The following is a 23327-nucleotide window of genomic DNA, read 5'->3' as shown; positions in this document are numbered from 1 at the left end:
CACGGATTTTTGCATCAAAAGTTCCTCGACTGCATCATTTACCTGTGCACAAGAGGCAAGAAAGGGTTTTTGCTGGTCTCAACTGTTCCTTCCACATTTTCCTGATTCAGCTGTAAAAATAAAGGCTGATTACACACCTCTGTGAGCAAGAGCATGGACCATCAGGCTGGATTAGCACCCGGAGTCCTGACAGGGGCCTGCCCGCTGCTACGGCACTGGTTGAAAACCGAGTTCACCGCTGGTTTAATCCCTGCAGGCTCAAAGCCGTGGGCGCGTGACCATCTCAAGGAAGGCCCAGCCGACAGCGGCATTCCTGGGGGAAGCAAAGTCCACTCCCTCTAAGTCCCATTTTGAAACCTGCACTTTGCTCAGTTGAGGAGAGGAAGGAGCGGGTGGGCAAGGAAAGGGAACAGTGATGATCCCTGGAAGTTCTGATGCTGCAGGACTGGGGAGGAGTTGGTGGTGCTGAGAGTGAAGTAGGAGAGGCAGGTGCTCAGTTCTTCTGAAAAAGAATCAAACGAGGTAGAACTGCAGGGGCAGTGTTCCTGACCATTACCCCCCAAGGAGCTGCATCCCCTGCCAGCTGCCCTTGGAGGGCTGACCAACTCAGGGAGCAGAGAGAAGCTGTTTTGGCTGTAACTCCCTTGGGAAATGGGAGGACAGGACAGTGAGCAAAGGCTTCCAGCCTGGGAACACTCCTCCTGTCCAGCCCAGTCCAAATACCATGACGTCCCTGGCACTACTCTGTACTCCTGACACTCTTCGTTGGTTCCTTAAAGCAGGCTTTGGGCATGGGCTGGGCATTTCAGCTTCTGGCAGCAACACAAATAACAGGGCAAAGCCACTGTTTGCACAAATCAGAACAAATGGACTCTCCTCTTCCCAAACCACATCCTACTGCTTTCAAGTGCACAAAAACTGCCTGGCAATGCCAAGCGCTGGCTGGGAGGAGGAAGTGTGCCTCCGGGTGGGTGATGGCCTGAGGGCTCTATTCAAGAGCTCCATGTTTCCATTCATTGAAGGTCAAGCACCCCATGCAGTGAGTTGAAGGCCTCATCCCACATACAACAAGGAGGGAAACAAGCTGAAAAAGCAGCACTCTGGCACTGCAGCACCCTGGTCCCTGAGGAGGCATGGGTCACTGCTAGGATGCTGGCAGCCAGAGTGCCTGTGGATAATGGCAGTTCTACTTCATCATAAAGTTGCCGGGAGAGTGCAAGATTCTCCCACAGGAGCAGTTTGTTCCTAAGCACTGGGGAAACACCTCGTTCCACCACAGGATGGTGGAACCATCCTAAGGCAGCTCTGCTAATGACAACACATTTTGTACAGAAGGAACCTTCAGGCAAAACCCTAGAGTGAAACAAAGACATGGAGGGAGCTTTTTCATTCTAACATAGAACAAATGCTTTTATTGCACTGTTAAAAAACTCTGCATAGTTCCAAAAAACAGGATCCCCCTCCACTGACTCAGAACTTTTGGCTTACAACTGCTGCAGCTCAAATGCAAGCACAGGGCAACTGCAAAAGGAAATGCCAACAGGGCACTTGTTAACTAAGTCAACACAAACACCCACCACCAACACAATGGGGCGATCTGAGCCCTCACAGTTGTCATTGACACTAATCCAGCCCTGACCAACCACCTCAGGAGAGAAGTAAGTTTGCCTTCCGGCCACGAGGGGACTATCCTTTGGGGTGATGTGATTGCCCTGAGCCAGTCAGCTCCTGCCAGGCACAAACTCACAGCCCTGTCCTGGCTCCTCACTGCCAGGATTTGCCTGTGTGTTTCCAGGGAAGGCTCCTGCATGGTTTCTGGTGCCAGCTGGAATACAAAAGGCAAAAGCCTGATTGACTTGACCAGAACATGCAGCTGCGTGCATAACTGCCCACGCGACAGTGTGAGCCACTGCTCCTTGCTGCCTCCTCCTCACTCAGCCCAGGCTCCTGTGAGCAGGAGCGTGGCTGGATTGGAGCAAACAAGCCCTGGCAGTGACCACTCAGGGGAGCTGTGAAAGTGCCCGACAGCACAGCCGCAGTGTGTAGTGCTGAGCAGAGTTGGGCTCTTGTGCCATCATGGGCCCAGGGGCTGCACCTAGAAGGCTGCCAGGACAGAACCTCTGGAGCCTGGCTGGGCCCCATGGTGCTGCCAGGCCCTGTGCCTTGCACTGTAATAGTGGTCCAGGTCCTTTGTCACTGCCTTACGTTCTGCCTCAGAAGTGCAATACTGCTTTTTATCCGCTGGTATGTACAAAGAACACAGCTTGGAATCCAAACCGCCCCCCGTCCTCCCCCGTGCAGCACTACCCGGCGGAGGCCCGGGCAGGCCGGCAGCGCGGCGCCGTGGCTCGGCCTGAGGCCTACTTCACGGTCACGGTCGAGGCCCCGTGAATGGACTCCATCACGGCTGCAAAGCGGCTGCACAGGTCGTAAGGGGAGTTGGGTCGGATCTTCGGGGGCTCTTTCAGCACAATGACCTCAGTGGAGCCGTCGAGGAGCCGGGGCAGCAGCTCACCCAGCTTCATCTGCAGCTTTGCTGTCAGGGGAAAAGGAGGAAACAGTCAGCGGCAGCGAATGGCAGAGCGCTCCAGGCCCTGAGTTAAGGAGCTGTGATGCCTTTTGCAGACTCCTCTCCCTGTGCTGAGAGCTGCCCAGCCCATCCCCAGGGCAGAGGAGGCCTTGCACCAGCTGCCAGCAGCTCGAGTCCTGCCTGCCTACCCAGGGCTGTGAGGGAAGCTCCACTGCCACCTGGCTGCCTGAGGACAGGGCCATGTCCCACTGAGAAGGGCGCTGCTGAACTAGCTGTCAGCTGAAGAATAACTGCATGCTTCAGGTGATGCTCAAATATTGATTGTGCAATTGAGGGAAAAGGAGCCTTCACATCCTGAACCCCCTTAAACAAGCCAGTTCAGCCCGTGCTGAGCTGGTACCATCCACTCCTGGTGCAGGTCTGTGCCCAGGTGCCACTGGAGTGCATGATACAGCACAGCTACTGAAGAAGAGGAGCAGGCAACATCTGAGCCAGCTCACACAACCTGGGAGGGGTGAGCCCTCAGTTTCTGGTTCTTTAAAACGTTCTGCGTGAGCAAAGGCTGTCCCATCCAGCCCAGGAACTGGGATAAATTTACCCAATATTAACTTTTACAACCGTATTTTGAGAATAAATTTCTGTGTTTTGGCATGATTTTCTTTCATCAAGTTTACCCTCTCTTAGTGATAAAAACTCTGCAGGGACTCCCCAGACCTTCATGAACAGGTGAAGGCAAGTCAGGACCAATTTGCCTGAAGAGAAATGAGAGGAGTCACAGAGGCTGACTCCAGAAGAAAATACAGAACAAGAACAGCTGCCCAGAACCAAAGTTCAGCTCTACAGTGGTAAACTCCTCTTCAGAAGGCAGAGATGTCCCAAATCTGCTCCCCCATTCCATCTTGCATAACCTTGGCCTCTGATAACACCTGCTTCTCCCTCCTGAAGAGGAGCATGCCATGCTACCAAGTATGTCTGCATTCACTTGCCATTCCTGGGTACTTCCAGTCAGGGAGAAACCCTAATAGAAGACCCAAGCCCCTCAAGTGAAATCTAAGACATTCTTGCATCATCAGCTGTCCAGTTTTAGGGATGAGGCACCCTTCTTCATCTTGTTTTAGTGCAAAAAGATTAATTTCTTCTGTAACAGGATTTAATGGGTGATTCAAAGGCATTTCTCCTTCCACAATTAGAAGGGCATTGGTAGGCTGTAGTGCAGCCACCAGGAATTTAATTTTAGATGGTTCTTTAATTCTTTCCCAGTTCAGATCCAGATACTGCCCTGCCCATGAACAGCAGCCATTTCCTACCATCCATGTCTTCTCGTCCCAAATAGGAGCACCAGCGGTTTCTCATAACCTCTATGGCATCCAGGTCCTCTTTGGAGATCTCAAAGTTGTTCATGAGATGCATGCAGGGGATGATCAGCTCATTCAGGATACTCACACCCTCTGACACATGAGCTTCTTCACAGCTGACAAAAAGAGAAGCTGCCACCTCATTCAGTTTCTGGGGGTGGAAGGAGAATTGGGGACAGACTTGTAAAGGACAAACATGGACCATGGAAAACCATCCAGGAAAGGCCCAGCTTGGGCCCCGAACTGGCAGCCATGCAGAGAATAAGGACTAACAGCACCCAATTCTGATGGAAAAGCCACTTTCAGTCATGGGAAACAGACCATAATAAACAAGGTCAAAAGCTTATATATTCATACACACACATGCAATTTGCTGTATCTGTATACAGAGAGCATACAGCTTATTTACACTTCTGCTTTGAAGATGGCAAGATCCAGATCTGCCTTTGCCTACACTCTCTGAAACCTATATGGCATTTTCTTTAATAATCATAATGATATGATTATTATTAGCTTTCCATATTGGTGCTGGTACTCAGCAAGAGGCAGAATCATGTCAATAGACATAACAGAAACAGTTATATTGGTCTTGGCTACTAAGGTGCCCTGGCTGCTCCCTCCCCTTCTCTCCAAAAGTGAGTGCTGAGCTGCTCAATACCAACCAGGAGACACTTCCTTCTGTACAAGGCGATCAGCGACTCACTCACGCCTCGGTTGGTTCCCTTCAGCAGCAGTTTGGTGTTGCTTTGGTAGGCGTAGACCAGGTAGGTGAGTGACTCTTGGTACCTGGAAGAAGAGGGTCAGCTCTGCAGGCCTTGGGCTCTGCCAGGGCCATGACTGCAGCCATTCCCTTGGCTCAGCTCAGGAAACCTTTCCTGCTGGGCCTGGCTGGAACAGCATCAGGCCTGATGGGAAAAGCTGTATTTCCTTGCCAAAGCACAAATGAACAGATGGCCCATGCCAAGCCTTCCTGCTCCTTTTTGCCCAGAGTGCCAAACAAGTGTCTGGGCAGAGTCCCTTAAAACCAAGTTCATGTGCATGTGTTTGTTCCATGTTCATTTTCTGTAGTGATGCAGGAACTGCACTATGAGAGGACACCCCAAGAAGGGCAGAAGGTTGTGCTTTTGAGTCTCTCACACATTTCAAGCTTCAGGTGGGAAAACAGAACAGCTGACAGGGACTAGGTCAAATTGAGGGAATTCTAAGCTGCTCTTGTCATGTCTCATGTCCATTTGCCCACCTGAATTTGGTGGCTCATCACTGCAAACCACTGCAAACCTTAAAATTCAGTTCTGTTTCCATCCAGGAGTACTTTCTGAAAGCCTGCACCATTTATGGAAAATACAGGTCCTAGAATGGTAAGGAGGAAACTAAGGCCCTTTGAGTCTAGAGGATTCCAAAGTGTGTGTTTACACAAAGCATAACATCCATTTTGAGGAAGTTTCATTTTAATACAGGAGTCCAAGGTGAAAAATCCCAAAGTGATGGCAATCATTCCTGCAAACCCGTCTCTGGAAAACAGAATATAAAGCTCTACTTCTCAAAGGGAAATCTTATGGGAAACTCTCAGAAACTGTCAGGCAGGCAGCAGCTCAGCCTCATATTTTTTAAACTGTTAACCAAGCTCAACTGTGGATTCAAGAACACCTATTAGCAGGTCAAAAAAGCACCCACTGGCCTCAAACACAGGCCATTGTAGTTCAGAAAGAAAAATTTTTGTCAAAGTGGCCTTTACTTTTAGCTACAGCTTATCATCTCCAAACACAATTAGAGGAACTTACTTTCTGTTCTGGTAGAGTTCCAACCCTGTCAGCAGGTAAATGGACACTTTGCGAAAAAGGCTGTAGTCTTCGTGCCATCTCTGTGAGGAGGAGGAGAGGGAAGCAGAGCATCAGCCTCACCTGAAATACTTACATGCATATTTTGGGGTCTCCCATTCTACCCTTCAAAGTGTTTAAATGTCTCTCGTAAGTGACACACAAATGAATTTAGCCAACTGCAGACACTCCCCCAAGCTCAGACTTCCATTGTATTCCTTCTCCCTCAGCACCCTCCTGCAGACACCTGCTGCCAACAGGCAATCCAGTGACCACCGTGTTGGCCACACAGCCCCATGCTGTGCTCCCCATTTCCCAATCTGGACAGAGCCAGGCAGACAGTGAGAAGGATCAGAAGCAGCTCTCTGGTCCCTTACCTTGTATTCTTCCATGTCAACATCGTCAGGACCAATTTCACTCAGCTTTGCCCGTGCCACCTTCATGATGCTGATGGACCTGCTCCATGTGAGCAGAAAGGAGAAAAATCACAAGAGTAATTTTTCCCAGGTGGGAAAAGCCTACCCTGGAATCCCAGGCTCTCACCGTTCATCATAGCTGAGGTTTTTGTCTGCAAACTGCTCAAGGAGGGTCCGTTCCACCACCTGCTGCGGAGCGTTGTTCTGCAGGAAGTAGATGAGCACGTGCTGCAACCGGGCATCGTTCTGGGGGGTTGGGGTCTCTTTGGAAAGCAGGTACAGCCGGGAGTACTCCTCATGGAATGCCTGCCAATGCAACACACACACTGACAGATCTGCCTGTCTGCCCGTGGGAATGCCACAGCAGCCAACAGGAGCTCAAACCTGTCCTGTTCGAAGGGATTCTTATGGTGACACTGAGCCTCCTCTGCTGGTGATATTCCAGTGGTGAATGGAAGCCCACCAACACCTCAACTCTAAACCAATGGCCTCCACAGCCAGGCACACATGTGAAGTGTGAGCTTCCAAAAGTGCCAGGGTGTGTAAATGCCTTTGAGAGAGGAGGTACAGCTGCCTTAGACAGATCTGGCAACCCTCTGACAAGTGCTCAGGCTGCCAAAATCAACTGTGACACACTTGTACCTGCAGGAGGTGCAAGAATATCTTGTGATTTATATTCCCATAGATTACCAGCACAGATGATTCTTTCCATGTGGTATTTTTAGTTATATCTACCTGCCTGTAAAATTTAACACCAGCTTCAGCATTCAGTGATGGTTATGCTTTCAAAACCCTGTTCACACAGACATTTCTTAAGGACATCTTTGACAAAAGAGGTCACAGTAAGCAAGTATGTTCAAGACCAAAAAACCAAATTTCAAAGTAGTAAAAGAATAAGCAGAAAAACGGAAAGTTGCTGTTTGTCTTGTGAGGACCGTGTTCTCTTACAAGCTCTAAAAATTGTTTTGAAAGCACAGTTATCTCATCACTGTAAGAGAGCAGGAACTGAAATGCAGGGCAAAGGCCATTAACTAGAACAAAAACTGCACAAATCATTCTCTTTACATTCCTTATTTGTAAATATGGCACATTCTCTCTATTCTGGGAAAAGAGATATCCATACTATTTGATTTAGCAAACAAATCAATACCTTAACAAGCCCTGCTTCAGACCCATCACGATCAAAGGTCTGGCGGGCTTTTGCAATAGCCAGGATGACACCTTGCATGGCTGGACTCAGCATCACCTACCACAAAAGCAGGAGAACAGACACAAACAGGAACAAGGAAAACAGTAACGGACAGGGAAAGAAGAGACAGCATAGTGAAGAATGGAAGAAACCTCCAAAAGGTAAGGTTTAAAGGAAATTGTATGAGTACAGGTGTGATAACTGAGGCTGTGAGTAACTTGCATGCTACTGACTCTAACCATCACATGCACTTTACATGCAGGGCTTTTTTTAGGCATTTAAACATCTCAAGGCACAAATCCTTGAATTTTTAAATTCAACAAGTGAGAAGGTAAAGCACGCTGGCCATGCCCCCACCATGGCCCACTCAATCTTCCTAAGACATGTAAAATGAATGCAGAACCTGTGATGCAGCAGTTCCTCGAGCCAACGTCACACAAGAGCATCTCAAGCCAACTCAAGGAGTGACAGCCCCAGTGTTTGTGTGAAATCCAGCTTGTTCAAGTGAGAGAACTTCCAAAACACTGCTTGAGCATGCATGAGAGTGGTTAAAGTCAAAAAAATTAGTGGGCAGGCTACGCAAATTATGCTGTTGGGATTAAGGCCTTTGACTGGGGATGAAACAGTAACTGAAGCCAGCAAAGAGACTGGTAAGTAAATTAACACAAGTAGGATCAATTTTGATACAGTTGTGCCAGAAAGAGGACTTAAGAACAACATGCATCTTGACAAATTGAGTGCTCTTACAGAGCTCCTTTTCTGATGACATTTAAAAATGGAATTATGGTACAGTGTGGTCCCCCTTCCCTTCCACAGTGCAAAAACTTTGTACAGGGTGTTGTTCCTATGACAGACACAATCACACCCACCCTTACGGCAGCTCAAAGCCAGCTAACTACAAAGCTACAAGTTAACAAGCAGCAGTAATTAACCCCTGCACTGAGATCTGTACCTCCTCATTATATCCATCTGCATCGGATCTAACAGGAATCTTCCCCACACTGGGGATTTCCACTTCAGAGACCTGTGAGCTAGTTTGGGCAGCAGCCTCTGCTTCCTGAGTGTCCTGGGGCTGCTCTGCCTGAACTGTGGGGGATGTTTCTCCCAGATGGGCCTTCAGTGGCTCTACCTCCTTGCGCTGTGGCCAAGAAGAGAAAGAAGAAAGAGAGTAAGAAAATCCAAAGCAAAATACAGGAAAGCCAAAGGGGACCGAGCAAAATGTGGTACAGCTACAGAACTTCACAGAAGAGGGAAAAGCAAAGGTCTATCAAGAAGAATAATAAGGAGACAAGAAGGGGTAGGTTCTCGGGCCAAGGCTCGGCTCCTACCTCGCACAGAGCTGCCTCGACACCGTTCTTCTCGTAGGCATCGGCGGTGTTGGCAATGGCCTTGGCAGTCTGCTCCTTGGCAATGCGGGCGTGCTCCGAGGACAGGGAGCGCACGCTCTGCTCACAGACTGATGACTGCTCTGTCAGGACAGACGGGTGGTACTCGTCAGCAAGAGCTGCAAGATTTTTTCTCTCTCATTCTAAAAATGTTTTGCAGCTTGTCCATGCAGTTTTACACAGCTGCCGCCTTCATCCCAGAGGTGAAGGCACTTCACGCGAGCGTGCGCGTACCCCTTTCCAGTGGGAATGGCACACGTCACCAGGGATTGCCAAATGTTTCCCACTCCAGAGAAGAGCACTTGTCCACTCGATATTTATGAAAAAAGGAAAAAGCTGGAAATGAACTGATATTAGCCCATGATGAATAAGTGAATGAAAAACAGCATTTCTGGGGACAGGCTTGGAGGGATGCACATGCAAAACCAGCAGAACAGCCTTTTGTACTGCCAGGGCAGAGCCTCCAGCAGCTGCCTTGGCTGCCTCATTCACACCTGCTCCAGCATTCTGACGAATTTGTGCAAGGCTTCAACACAGCAGTACTGGTGACCAGCTGGCTGTTCTTGGTTCTGACAGAGTTTGCAAATTCAGAGTGAGATTACCTGGTCCTGACTCAGAGGAAAGGTCCTGCAACTCAGAAGTAGGTGAAGGCTCCATCTGAGGAATCTTGCAAGATTGCTCCTCATCCCACTCCTCTGCCTCCTGCTCCAGGCGCCAGTTGTCCTCCTGGATGTAGTGTTTTAGTTCTGGGGACAAAGCTTCCACTTCTTTCTGGAACTGTCTAGCCTCTGGGCCCTCATCCTCATCTGGAGGAAACACAGGACTGGCATAAGGAGACATATTGTGGCAGGGCACCACCCTCAGGGACTAAGTACACATACAATATCATGAGCAGCCACATGGAAATTCACTGAGGGATAAAAGGGGAATGAAGTCAAATTTTCTACTGCCTCTGTAATTTAAGGTGATCCAGAAGGAAAGGTGCAAAAATAAAGACAAATCTACAGAGTTATCTAAAACAAACCCCTGTTTTGTTCTACTATTGGACAGCACAGAGCAATTCCAGAACCAGTGCCTGCTGATGCAGGTCAGACACATCCTGATCCAAGGGCTCCAGCTGTACAGGGAACAGCACTGAATTACCAACAGCTGGGAAGTTCACAGCTCAGCCAGAGATGACACACCTTCATCCCTGTACAGCAGGTAAAGGTAAGGGCTGCATGGGTTCTACAGCACGAGTGTCATGCTGATATTTCTTAGTGCTTTTTTGATCTACTTCTAGTATTCTACTAGTATTCATTTTGAAAACAGCAGAAAATCCAAGCAGCATCAGCTTCAGACAACTCCTAAAATTTATCAAAAGCAAATGGCAACTTTCTACAGCAGATATTGTTATGCATCCTTCGCAAAATGCTTTAAAAAACAACAAAAAATTGCATTAAATAGGAGAAAAAAACCACTCCATGAGTTCATTTCAGAACTGTCATAAGAAAACAAAGAACAACCTCCAGATCCTCATCAGCCACATTTAGCAATGAACAGAATGTCAGCTCTCCATTGTTTCTTTCCATTTATTACATCAAAATGAGCCACGCGTGAAATTACTGAGTCCTTGTACAGCTGTTTGCCATGTCTAGAGCCACGTGCACAGCAATTTCTCCACAAAACTATTTATACACTGGCACTGCAAATATACCAAATCTGAGCCACTCAGATACCAATACCTCTCAGGGAAAAGCTGCACGAAAAGCTGCACAAAAAGCTTCACATTTAAATTCAGTGTAACAGAATCATCAAAGACCAAGCAAACGAGTCAGGAAGTGTGATAAAAATGGGAGAGATAAAGTAGGAGGCATTTCACATGCCCTGAGGAAACAAATGCTGCCATATAAATACTACAAAAAGTCAAAATGAAGAACACTAGCACTAGATCCATGTTAAATGTGGCAAAAGGGCAGTGTGAGTCTGTACACAGGTAATTCACACACGAGGTGCTTTTTCCAGTCTCACCTGGGTGCTTCTCCTGGTGTTTTCAGCCCTATCAGGGATTTAGAAATGAATCGAGCACCAAGTGGATTATTTCAATCCCATCTGGGGTGAAGTTTTGTGCTTTGTTAAAAGACAACTGTGCTGGGAACACAATGATGATGCAGCCCAGAGAGAGACACCAGCACACAAACATCTCATTAACCAGCAGTTGTGGCTCTGTACCTGCACCAGCACGGGACACCTGGTCACTGATGTACATCAGGCAGTAGGCACTGGCATTCCTCAAGCCTCCAAACGACTCTCGCTCCAGCTCTTCCCATGAAGACTCTGTCACCAAGATGTCATTGTATTTGAGCCATCTTTGCCGAGGCTGGTCATATATGAAGGCCCAGTAGTGCCCAGCATTTGCTTGCCCCTCATGGACCAGGACTGCATGCAAACGATAGGGAACCTGCAAGGTGACATGGACATCATCCAGGTGTGCAGTTAGGGACTGATTCTGCCTGATCTGTCCACAAACAGTGGGACTGTTTGTAGGTGTAGCATGGCACAAGAGTGAAGCAACCTGATACATTTCTTACTATGTGAAAACTGAGTTTTAAGATACAAGATTTTCATAAGCAAATATTTCTCTACTTCATCACTGGAAATTTAAAAATACAGTGAAGAGGGCAATTTAAATTAACATCTACTAACAAAAATAAGGATCAGCAATACTAGTTTAATATTTATGTACTGGAGGTCCATTTCCTACCTGTTGGAGGAGAGGGTCACAGTACATTTGTTTGATGGACAGGTTGATTCTGGCAATAGACTCCTTCAGATCTGCCAAGAAGATCAACAATGAGAGAAATGCATAAAAATTAATGATTACTCATCAGGCTATGCTAGCTCCTTTCACTTCAAAGAGTTTGAAGCCATGCAGAGACCATCAGATAGACTCAACACCAGAGCCCAAACAGGGACAAAATTATTTGTAGTTCAGGCTGTACCCAGCAAAGCTGCAGAGGGGAAACCAGGTGGGCATTCAGGAGGAAAATCACTACAAATGCACTGGGACCAACCTTGCACGTCCTGCTCGATCTCGTTCCTCCATCGCTGCAGACACGTCTGCACCAGGTTCAGCTCCTCCTCAGAGACCACGTGAGGAGCTGGACGTTCAGACAGTTCTGCTGGTGACACAGCAGGCTGGAGCGCCATACTGGAGTTCTGCTGCAGCGAAGAATTTGCCACAAAGAAAGCTTCATCTTCAGTCCTAGTATCGGTCCTTTCTTGTATGCTGTGGAGAAAATCCAAGAGTAGTGGGCACGTTTTTTAATCTTTCTCTAGCTTTTTTTGTTTTGGAAAAGAATGTGAAATAAACCAAACAAAAATTACTCCAGAGCTGGAGCAGGATTTCCTTTCCAGAGAGGTATAAAATGTAGAGAGAACAAGTACACTGAAATGTACTTCATCCTTCACAGACCAAACTAAAATACAGGAAAAATACTAAGGAAAGTTCTTATAGAACTCTCTAAGCACAAATCCACAATGAGCAATATTAAAAAATCCTTCCATTGCTATTAAGAAAGTTTACTCAGCTTAATTTAGAGAGTTAAGCCAACCATGCTGGCCAGGGTTATAATAATCCAGTATTGCTGTAATTTACTGGTCAATGAAGCAAAAACATGAGCAGCCTAACCAAAAAGGGCACATAATTTAGTTCTTAACTGCTGCTTAGGCAACGAATATAGGGAAGCTTTTGGACAAGGAGAAAGGTTTGCATCTCAATTTGTAAACCAAGATACAGTGTTCTATTTACACGAACAGAACCAAACGAGCAGCAAAGCAGTGACCCACTACTTGCACAAACATTTGCACATTACAGCATCGTGTTCACCAGTGCCCAGATAAATAACCCACTTCTGGAATGCCACCCAGGACCATTTAGTTGGGAGGTGAAGTGTTCTCTTGTGCATCCTTTTTGTTTCTGTTTACTGACCCGTTTGGCTGTGAAAGCACGTCCAAAACATGAGGCTTGGCTTGGGGCTGCAGGAGTGTTGTTTGAGAGCTCTGAGCAGAGGAAACAGCCACAGCTGGCTTTGTGGCAATGAACTCAAGCACATACTGCAGCATGTCAGGCAGTGGAAAGCGGGCTGGGCCAGAGCCATATTCCATGTACCTATGGAAAGAAGCAAGGCGTTGTATGAATGAAGGAATGAGATGGGTTTAAACCTCATGGGACAAGAGAAAACAACTTTTTGTGTAATGTGCTACTGGGCTTCTTCACCTCCATTGCCAGTGCAGCTGACAGTGTCAACTCTGCTCTTTAAAGAATTTATTTCTGTAACAGTGTAAGTAAAATTTAGAAACCATTGAAGAGACAGGTTTTTGAAAATGCACTTCTTTCTTCCACACGTTTCTGAATAAACACGTTGCTTCTCCTTCCCAACAAGTTTCTCTGCTATTGGAAAGCTCATTTAAAAGTAAACACTTGCCTCTTCCAGAGGGCATAAAAACAAAACCAGCTGACTACTCACCTTTCCAGTTTCTGCTGCAGAGTCACCATTTTCTCCTTCAATCTCTTCATCTCCTCTCTTTTCATCTGAACAAGATCTTTATTGCAGTAGAGGTACCTAAACAGAAGCCCCATTTGTCAGGTGAGATTTGTTTACTTCTAACGTCCTCAATGTCTTGTAAATATTTTAGAATCTTCCCTTGCTCACCCAAACAGCCTTTTAAATTTCTTTATTTATAACAAAGCAATAGCTGTAAACATACCATACAACAGGACAACTCACCTGTCCATATATATAGTCTGGGGAAACTCTAGCTTGGTGTGAATTTTCTCTGGCTGTCCTAGTGACTGATTGAACTCAAATCGGGAGAGTTCAAAGGTCAGAACTGGTGGGAGTTTTGTAAACCAGCGCTGTAACAAAAGCAGAAATGCCCCCAAAGGGACTTGTTTTAAGATGACTGCTAATGGCACATTTTAGACTGATCCTATATGATTTCAGACTGATTTAAAAGTCTCTCTGTCTTTAAGCACTGAATTAGGTTTTGTTTGAAGAGTGACTAGTCAGAAAGCCAAACTTTACAAGTTAGAAATTTATGCTTCCATTTTACATCTTTGCTGTGAAAAAGCTTCATAATTGCTCTCAATGTTTCTTGCCATTGCCTGATGCATCCAGCTTGATGGATTATTAACATAACAAGTCCAGGACTGAATTTCACAAATTAGCGGAGGCTGCACACAATCTGCACATCATCTAAGAGCCCCCAAGGGAGTTCTTTTCTGAGGCAGCTCACATGCAGTGATGAACAAACCTAGAGTCCTCCTGCAGCACCAGAATCCTTGTTCTCACTCAGTCTACTTGCACACTACATGACTAAGAGGATTCAGAGAGGACCCCCAGCTACTTTCTGTAACTTCATACACTATCTCAAAGAGTTATGCTGAAAGAAAAATTCTCAGTTGAATTTACACTTCCTCTCGCTCTTCCTGGATTCACAACGACTTCCAGCATCCACTGCCAGAAACTTCCTTCACCCATCTTAGCTCAGCACCACCAACTTCATGCTCCCCTCTGGACTCAGGATGAGCACATTAAGCTCATTTTCCTTTGTGGGATTCATGTCAGACATGCTGCAACAACAAAACTCGCCCACATCAGAGCTTTCTAAGAAGCAGCCCATAACCACAAAGAAGGAATGATTTATGCTCCCATAGACTGGGAGAAGTTTCTGTTAATTCCACTGCTGCTCTGACTTTCAGCACACTTGCCAAGGTGCTCAAAACACAAAATCACTTTATTCCCTATGTCGCCTATCATGCCACCCTTTACCCACCACATCCTAGGAAGTGAAACTAAGATGCACAATTTTCCCAGTAAGGCTTCTCAGAAATTAAGGCGAGCCTTTTCCTCCTATCTGTGCAGGCAAAAGAATTAAAACAGCTCCGTGATCAGTCAAATTCCCTTAATTTTGGGAAAGTATTCTGAGGAAGAAAAAAGCTTGGATTGAAACAAACCTGCCTGATGAGCCCCAATGTGCCTTTGTCTCCAGTGTCAGCCAACACTAGCTTCACCCACATCCCCTGTAAATGCATCTGAACTGCTCCAGGCAGAAACCACAAAAACCCAGAACATCTGAGTCCAGAGTAAGAACAGGGCTCCCCTGCTCAATACTTCGTTTCTCCTTTGCTAGTTTAAACCACAGCAACAATTTTCCAGCATTCTCATAGAAGTCAAGTACTGTTCTCTGTCCTGCCTACACTACCTTTGTTTCCCAGCCTTTCTCCAAGCTAACTTTTGCTGCACTTACACACACAGAGGATGCTGAATGCAATGGTGCTTCTTTATCTTGCTGCAAGTAAATTTTTTATGATTGGTTTGTGATTAGTGAGATTTAAAAAAAAATAAATAATATCATCACAGTCAGAAAATATGAGTGAAAGCAAGAAGAAAAACCCCAAACCATACACAGTAGGGAGAAAGAGTCAAATTCCAAATGGCATACCATGGAGTTAAGCACTGTACTTTTACCCTCTGAAAATATGGAGGCAGTAGGTCTCCCCCTACTCAGGTACAGGTAGGCTTCAACAGAAAGAGAGAGACTTGATCACACTTGATTCAGAGGCAGACATTGACCTTTGCAATTTAAAATAAAGTCTTTGAACTGGTTACATAGGACAACACATGTTTATACATCAAAAAAGACAGTGTCTAACCACACGTAGTGTCTGACCATCTAACAGTAACAGACATTTACATGAGATTCCAGGTATCCAGCAAATGGTTTGTATTCAATTGTTAGAGAACACTCACAGTTGCCATTTAAAGTTATCAGAGTACCCCTGCACTGTGTGTGCTGCACTGGGGTTGCAGTAAGCAACCACAGACTTGGCAAAAAAGATCAAACTAACCTCCTGTCCATAGTTCACTGACTGAGATGCTGTTGCCTCATCCATCTCTCCCTCCACCATGGCTCCTTCCAAGCACTCATTCAAGTTCCGGTAACCATTTACCTGAAGGGGATACTGACCAAAGGTCTCAATCTTGGAAAAAGTGTTGCCTAGATGATGGAAACCATACAGAAACCATGAGCTAACTCAAGAGAACAAAAAATTCTGGTTAACTCCCAAAACACTCAAAGGAGTTAAGAAGTTGAATCTACCACAGCCTTAACTCACCCTCATGGACACCCTCAGTCAGGAAAGTCCCATAGAAGAGTTGCACCATTGGGTTTTCGGATTTGTCCCCAGGGGTCCTGTTTCAGAGAGCAAAAACACACTTTCATTTACATCTAGGGGTTGAAAAAAAACCCCAGGTCAGAATCTAAGCCTCTGCTTGGGGGGCTACAGGCAAAAGTACATTTTTCTATGCAAGCACTAAATAAAGAGGAAGCTTCTCATTAACTTTCATGTTCCAAAGCAGATTATAACACTTACACTGGCAAGAGTGGGGAAAAAAAAAAGTTAAGGTGCCAGCTTCTGAAAGGAAGTTTCAAACTACCAGAGCTTTTCTGTTCACCAGGGCTGCTGAGCTCCCTCAAAAGCTCGTTTACTCTGCAGGCCATATCAGCACTGAGTGAAGTCCCACACTCACTAACAGCAGATGCAGACACAACATTTCAAGCTTAATAAGCCTCAACCACAGAAAACAAAGAACACTCATTTGCTCAAAATTTTCACCTAAAGTCCTCTCATTTATTAAAACTCTCCTTAGGTCAAACTCCCGAGACCACACAGAACTCACGTGACGTTCACAGTGAGCTGGAATGCGTCCTCCAGCCAGTCCAGTAGTTTGTGTGTAAATTCACTCACATCTTGCTAGAAGAGAGACCAAAGTGGAAAGTAAATCACGACACCCACCAGAAACTGCTCCCCCAGTCTGCTGGTGTCACAGACCCACTGAACACAACCTGACTGGTACTGCTGTGCCCACTCAGCTGAGCTCCGTGAGACTGAAGTGCTGTGCTGATTTAGACTGGTAATGAACACCCCTCATCTGAACACTAGATCAGAGGAAATTACTGTGATCACTACCCGACTATGCAGATGGCACTGGGTAGTGCCATGCTACGCTGGCTGGTTAATTAGCACGCATGTACATTCTGCTCTAATGACACTGGGACAGCTGCTTGTTGGCTGACAAACTTGGGGAAAGGCCTCTGAAAGTACCAGCAGGATGAGGCAAAATGCCGTGGCTGTGTCTGCTAGTGTGAAGAGAGCAAAAGGCTTTTCAATGTGGTTTTACCTGTGGTTGTTCAGCTGATCTAAACACGTCCCTCAAGAGCTCCAGTGCTGCAGAAGGGTCTACGAACTTACGCCATGTCCCCAGCATTAATGCAAACAGACACTGAAGTTCTTGCATGAATGCAATATTTCTTTTTCCCTGCATTGCGAAAAGAAGAAAAGTTAAAGCCTTCCTGCATCTTAAAAAAGCATCATCTTAAAACTTAGTGCTACTGAACACCACATGCACATCATGTAAAAGGTACCCAACCAGCTGAATGCTGGCTCAAATACCCTTTCTTCTACCACGCATGCAAACCAATGAGTAATCTGGATGCCAAAGAAGTTTTATGGGAAAAACATCTCCCCACACAGCAGTTAAATGCTCTAGAGGATAAGGGTACAAGAAGCAGCTTTTTTTTTTGTCCTATCCTGATTCTGTCTTTGAGAATTTACTAAATTTTTCTTAAATGTAGCCAGATGATTTTAAAGCCGCAGGTCTCAGATGGCCCCAAATTAAATCTGGTTAGAGAAAGAGCAGAATGCTACACCACAAAAAAGGGAAACTTGACAGTGTTACTGTATCAAAACTTACAGTGTGACTACGACAACTTTCCAGTACATTCTGTGGGAGAGAGTACCCAAGGACCAGCCTCCGGAATTCTGGCAACTGAAACAGAGACTGAAAGGAGAGGAGAGGTAAATCTTGGTCAGCACCTGCAAGGATTGGACTCACTACAACCTGATGCCCTGTTTTCACTCTGACTTGACAGGTTTCTTTTGCAAACTTCACATTACCAATGGTCCCGTGTTACCGAACGCACATTTACAATGTGAGCAGCCCCTGTGCTGGACCAGCACAGAATCAGAATCATAGAATTAACTAGACTGGAACAGACCTTGGAGATCATCAGCATGTTTGTACTCACCCAAGGATGAAATATCATCCTGCCATTTTTAGGATAGATATAAACCCTTTAGGAAAATCACTCTATTCTGGGTGATTAGAAAATCGCTCTATTCTGGGTGACAGGCAGGCTCAGAAAAGCACCCAAGAACAAGCCACGGTGAGAAGAACCCATTTCCAGCTTTCTTACTTTCTCTCAGAGCTGAAGACAAATGATTAACATCTCTCTGCTGATGTAGAATGGTTAGTAGAGACAAATCTGCTCAGTTCCACTTACTATTGTCTCTTCTTCAGGTCATTACTAATAATATATGCTGCTTAGTTGTTTATTTGTCCAAGCATCTATGCCAGTGTATTCCATTAACTGAAATATGATACACCATGTGTTATTGAGCCAACAATAACTGCAGTAAAATTAAATTATCTGTTCACTTTGCCTGGCAAGCTTTTATCATTTCAGTAGGCACTTGGCCATCGCTGCATAACTCCCTGCACACAGACACACTGATTCGCTGTATCTGTAGCTATTTTTAAGCAAAGTCTATTTAACTGCTCCATGGCTCTTTCTGTATAGGCCCAGAACACATCACAGTCATAATCACAGAAGTTTCTGTGTTTGAGCAGGGTCACATTTACTCATCTGCATATGATGATTCCCTCACAGAACTGCTGCATGGTTACTTCTAACTGAAACACTCCGACTCCAAGAACACAGCAAGTTTGATATTAGAAAAAGAGAACTTTTTTGTTGATTACCTGTATAACAGCACTAAACCAACATGTATTTCCGATATTTTTCATTCCAACAGGCCAGTCACCTGCTCTTCTCCAGTCATTCTGCTTGGGGTTCTCTCCCCAGACCTCACAGCGCTTCCTTTTGGAGCGGTTTTTGTTTTCAGCGGAATGGGTGTCCTGTGGTCTGTCACAAGAGATAAACACTGCGCTGTCAAAAACTCCCAAAGATTCATGAGAGCTACAGGAATCAAACTCCCCTCCAAACAGGTCCACCTGGCATGTGATCCATGTTTGTTCTACAGTTACCAGCTTCAGAACCCCCTCACGATACCTGGGAAAACCAAAGTGGGGGGCCATTTACAGCTCCACTGACCTTTCAGCTGCATCCCTTTCTGCAGCCAGAGCTTTTGGTGAGTCCAGTGGTCTGACAGTGTTGGCTGGGCAAAGGTTGTCTTGGTTGTGAGGGGCAGGTGCAGAGCTAACATCTAGAAGTGGAGGCAGCATTCTGATCAGTTTTCCACCAGCAGCAGCAAACATTCTCTTTAAGAGGAAATTCTAGAAAGCATCACACTTCACAAATATGGCTCTTTAATCAATTCAAGCAAAATTTTCTAGCTCAGGTTTTAAACAGAAATCCCTGTTCAGATCATGCCAGGCAACCTAAAAGCTACTGAGTGAGCTGAATGAGGAGAACAGGGCAAAGCATTCAGATTTGTACTACCCAGATTTCCTTACAGCCAAATTCAGAACTTAAGAAAACAGCTCAGAGCTCCTGAAATAATGAGACAGGAACATCAGCTTTTTAACTGTGATGTGTCACCTCCAAACGTGATTAAAACACTACTAAGTGATCAGTACTGGCAAAATATGCACCAGAACAGAAGCTGGAGGGATGTACTGCTGGCAGAAGCAGGGAGGATGGATACCTCCCCTTTGAGCTCACACAAACACGTCAAGCTGTGGGGGTGAGCAGAGGTGGAGCTCACCCTGTTCGAGCTGCTTGCCCACCGCGCTCTCTTCCCAGGCGGATGGCTCTGCAGCAGCTGCCTTCTGCACTGGTTCTGGAGCAGGGTCCTCTGTCAGGAAGGTGACTGCTTCCATGAGATCTCCATCAGCAGCCTGGTGGAACGGCAGGGGAAAGTGAAGCACCAGTGAGGAGCAGAAGAGCAAAGGATTTACCCTTCACCTCTTATGCATCCAGGGGGATCCTGGATCGCTCTCACAGGCCACACACAGATCATTCTAACAAGGACCAGCCCATCATCAGTTGACAAACACACCAGCAAACACCTGTGTGCTATGTTGTGTGGGAGCCTGAACTTGCCTGACCTTTTGGACAAAATCAGAGCTCTCTTTCCCCAAAACAATGGCAATATACACAAACCTTTAGAGCAGCAAGCAGGAATGCTGAATCCTGAATTCCTGTGATTTCTTTCATCTGGTTTAAAAGCACCTGGCAATCCTATGTGCAAGAAATAAAGAAAGCTCATGAGAAGAGGTGACCAGGATGGACATCAAGCTGTTTCTGCAAGGCTTGCTGAGGGCTCAGTGGAGCACTGTTGCTTTCCTTCCTTTCTGCTGACAGACTGACACACAAGCCCAGTCCCACTTGCTTAATGCAAACACCAACATCAGCTCGAACATCGTACTCATGTTTTTTCCCTGCTAAATTCACAGGCTAACATTCAATCCCTTGTATCTTCAGGAGAATGCAGGCCGGCCTGGGAGGACAGGCTATCCTTGCTGTCAGCTGTGGGATGTGCAGCACCTGTGGTGGGAAGGGGCTTCCCCACCCCCCGAGGCAGCGGCATGTGCAGCAGGACATATAAGGCAGCCGCCTGCATGCAGGGCTCTGTCAGGAGCTATTTTCAGTGTGGTGGCACATGCCATTTGTGCATGTCACTTCTTACTGACAATAAGGTGTCAGGGCAAGGGGCCAGGAGCCTGTTATTGCTCCTCCTTCCCACTCCACACAGACCACTTGAGGTCTGGCAGGACTCTCACTGCTCAAGGCCCCATGCTATGGTTCACAACTGGTTCAGCCACTCAATACAAATGATTACAGAAATTCTCTTTACCAGACTTATAAAATCCTTGCCGCCTAGGCTTACCACAGGGTGGCCACTGCACATGGCAAACACAAATAACCTCAGTCAATGACTACTAGGAGAGGCAGCTCTCCACAAGGAGCCTCCCAGCACTGGGGGTCCCACCACCCGTTCATGGCTGCAGCACAGCTGATGCTGCTGCTAATGGCTCAGTCTGGGTGACAACTGAGATGCAGCTCCATAATGCTGGCATTGCATGTGGTATGGGAAGGACATTACAGCAGGAACGACTGCTGGGTCTGTGTCATGAATCCTGATTTACAGAGGCTGTCGAGGATCCTGCAGTCAGCACAGCCTGATCAATCCCAGTTCCTTAAGATCACACTTTTAATTAATCTTAACCAGCAAAGCTGCAGGCAAATTAACTCAAGTTTCTACTTACTCTTACCACTGAGAAAAAACCCAAGATGCTTCCAGGGCACTGGAGCACAAGTTCCACCCAGTGAGTAATGAGTCAACTACTTTTGAGCCCCATACTAGTGATGGGTGCTACTGCACACACAAAGACAGCATGTACCTGTGCCAGCTGTTAAAACAAAACACTCCTAGATTATTTTTGGTGTCAATTCTCTTGTCAAGTTATTCATGGTAGTTGCATTTAAGGTATTACTTTTGCTCAGCTTTTAGGAGAAAGAGCACATATGTGTGTTCAATCCCCCTCAACTTGTTCCACACACTGTTTTTATCCTGAGGAAAGCCAAGACGCACTGGAACACCTCAGCAGCCCCAGGAGGAGCTGCCTGATGAGGAGCCAAGGCTGAGAGGCTCAGGGCAGGCATAGTCTCACAAATGCAAACCACTTAAATCATGTTGCTAATTTTGCTGCCTTAGCGTGTGCCGTGCATGTCGGCTGACCCCACCTTATGCCGCAGGGCGGATTTTTCCAGTGGAGAAAAAAACCCTCACAAACACCCTTACTAATACACTGCATTATAATAATGAAACTCAAGGCAGGACAGGGCACGATTTTCTGGGGTTTTTCTGTTCCACAAAACAGAGAATTCACAAAGGCTACTGTAAGCATAAAAGCCAATTACTGATCCTCTGCTCTAAGTTACCATTCAGTATTTCAACTATTTCTGTGTGCTTTTATTCAGCCTTTGAGAAAAGGTTTGTGCTAACAGCAAAGAGCTTATCCTGTTCCACTTTCAAGAGGGTTATGGCTGCCTGGCAGCCCACAAAAGCCACCAGGAACCACTCTCTGTGCAACCAATTTGTTAAGATTTTGGGGAGTGTGCGTGGTTTTGTTGCCATAACTAGTCTGGTTATTGCTTTCTGAGGTTATGCGCCACGGGGCTATAAAATGAGCTCTGTAGCTGGTAATTAACACCAGTGTGCTGCCTCTGCTAACACACCCTGCACTTGCAAACTCAAAGTGAACCAAAGCCCTACCTGCTGGAAAAATAACAAACCAAACCCAAATCCTATTAGTATTAAATTACAGCAACAGGAGATGAGTACAAAACCAGGAGGCTGAGAGGAAGGAGAGTCTAGAGATAAAATTACAAGGTCAGCCAGGAATGATAAAACAGAAAGGTTTTGCTGTTTTCCCTGCTCCGAGGTGACTCACCACCCTCAGAAGTTTGTTTTGATGAGAAACTGTGAATAGGGAAAGGAGCAAATACAGTGCAGGAGTTCAGGGGGGTTCCAGAAACAACTGCACGCAAGGAGGAGGAAGGCTGCGGCACAGAAGAGGCACACAGAGCCTTGGCCTTCAGCCTCTGCACCTCAGCCATGCTTTTCATCGTGGAGGAAAATGGATACGGAGAGGGCTGGAAACCCACAGGTGGCAGCAGGAACAAAGCCCCACGTTCCTGGCCAAGGCTGTCACAAAACAATATCCATCACAAGAAGAAGCAGCAGGTAGCAACCTCGTTCTGCGTTAATGTGTGCAAGATGCACACGGTGGGCACTGCCTGGTCACCGTCCCCACAAGGCCGGGCCGTGGCCGCCGCACTAATGCCACCTCAAACACACAACCAAAGGGCTGGTCCCCTCATCCCATCCCACCCTGTAACTCTGACCTCTCTGAAACGCATCTCTCGGGTCCTACGAGCACAGAGATACTAGAGAACAGTGCAGCCTCCTGTGTCAATTCGGGGCGGTCTGGGCTTCAGTCCCCTGGGCACTGACACAGCCTCGCGTCCGGGTCCGGGTCGGGTCCGTGTCCCTCCCTTCAGAGGCAACGCACGCAGGGCGCTGAAGCTCGGGAGCAGCAGTTTTCGTTAACTTGCCCCAGGAGCCGCTGCTCGGCGGCGGGGCGGGAAGGCGCGTCTCGGCTCCCCGCGGAGCCGGCGGTGTCTGAGCGCCGCCCGAGCCCTTTCCCGTGCTACCGGCGCATCGCGCGCCTCACCGCGCGGGGCCCGTTATTCCCAACGAAACACGGCCCCGACGGGACGGGGCGCCGAGAGCGCGCCGGGCGGGGAAGCGCCGCGGACCGGCCCCGAGCGGCCGCGGGCCGCGGCCTCGGGGCTCGGCGGGGCGGCCGCGCCGGGAGGGTCGGTCCGGCGGCAGCCCCGGGCCCGCGCGGGGGTCGCCGCCCGCCACCGTCCTGGCGGCCCCGCGCTCTCGCCCCGCCGCTCCCCCGCCCCAACATCCCCCGCCGTCTCGCCCCACCGGTCTCACCTCTCCGCCGCCGCCCCGGGCCCGCAGCTCGGCCGTCATGGGGCCGCCGGCAGCGGC

At 47.2% G+C, this 23327-nt stretch overlaps 1 protein-coding gene across 5 annotated transcripts; it reads right to left on the bottom strand.

Annotated features, from left to right (window-relative positions):
* Nucleotides 1-1382: 1382 nt before the first annotated feature.
* On the bottom strand, nt 1383-23327 carry USP28 (ubiquitin specific peptidase 28). 5 transcript variants are annotated; one of them, XM_066334833.1, is made up of 26 exons: nt 23271-23327; nt 19922-19999; nt 19524-19656; nt 18911-19022; nt 18559-18721; nt 17491-17577; nt 16918-17055; nt 16417-16490; nt 15852-15928; nt 15585-15733; nt 13462-13589; nt 13201-13296; nt 12663-12842; nt 11746-11960; nt 11436-11506; nt 10904-11132; nt 9295-9498; nt 8636-8775; nt 8260-8445; nt 7269-7364; nt 6246-6424; nt 6080-6158; nt 5667-5746; nt 4548-4671; nt 3838-4036; nt 1383-2536 (listed from the first exon to the last, which is right to left on the bottom strand). In XM_066334833.1, the coding sequence occupies exons 1-26, from the start codon at nt 23307-23309 to the stop codon at nt 2361-2363; spliced, it is 3432 nt and encodes a 1143-aa protein (XP_066190930.1). In that variant the 5' UTR covers nt 23310-23327; the 3' UTR covers nt 1383-2360. The 5 variants fall into 5 exon arrangements, with proteins under 5 accessions (XP_066190930.1, XP_066190931.1, XP_066190932.1 ...); XM_066334834.1 differs by lacking the exon at nt 12663-12842; XM_066334835.1 differs by lacking the exons at nt 7269-7364; nt 8260-8445.

Source organism: Sylvia atricapilla, chromosome 23 (genome assembly GCF_009819655.1).
Source record: "Sylvia atricapilla isolate bSylAtr1 chromosome 23, bSylAtr1.pri, whole genome shotgun sequence".
Classification (NCBI taxonomy): domain Eukaryota; kingdom Metazoa; phylum Chordata; class Aves; order Passeriformes; family Sylviidae; genus Sylvia; species Sylvia atricapilla.
Note: the sequence above shows the minus strand (reverse complement) of the source record. Positions and strands in the feature narration are given on the sequence as shown.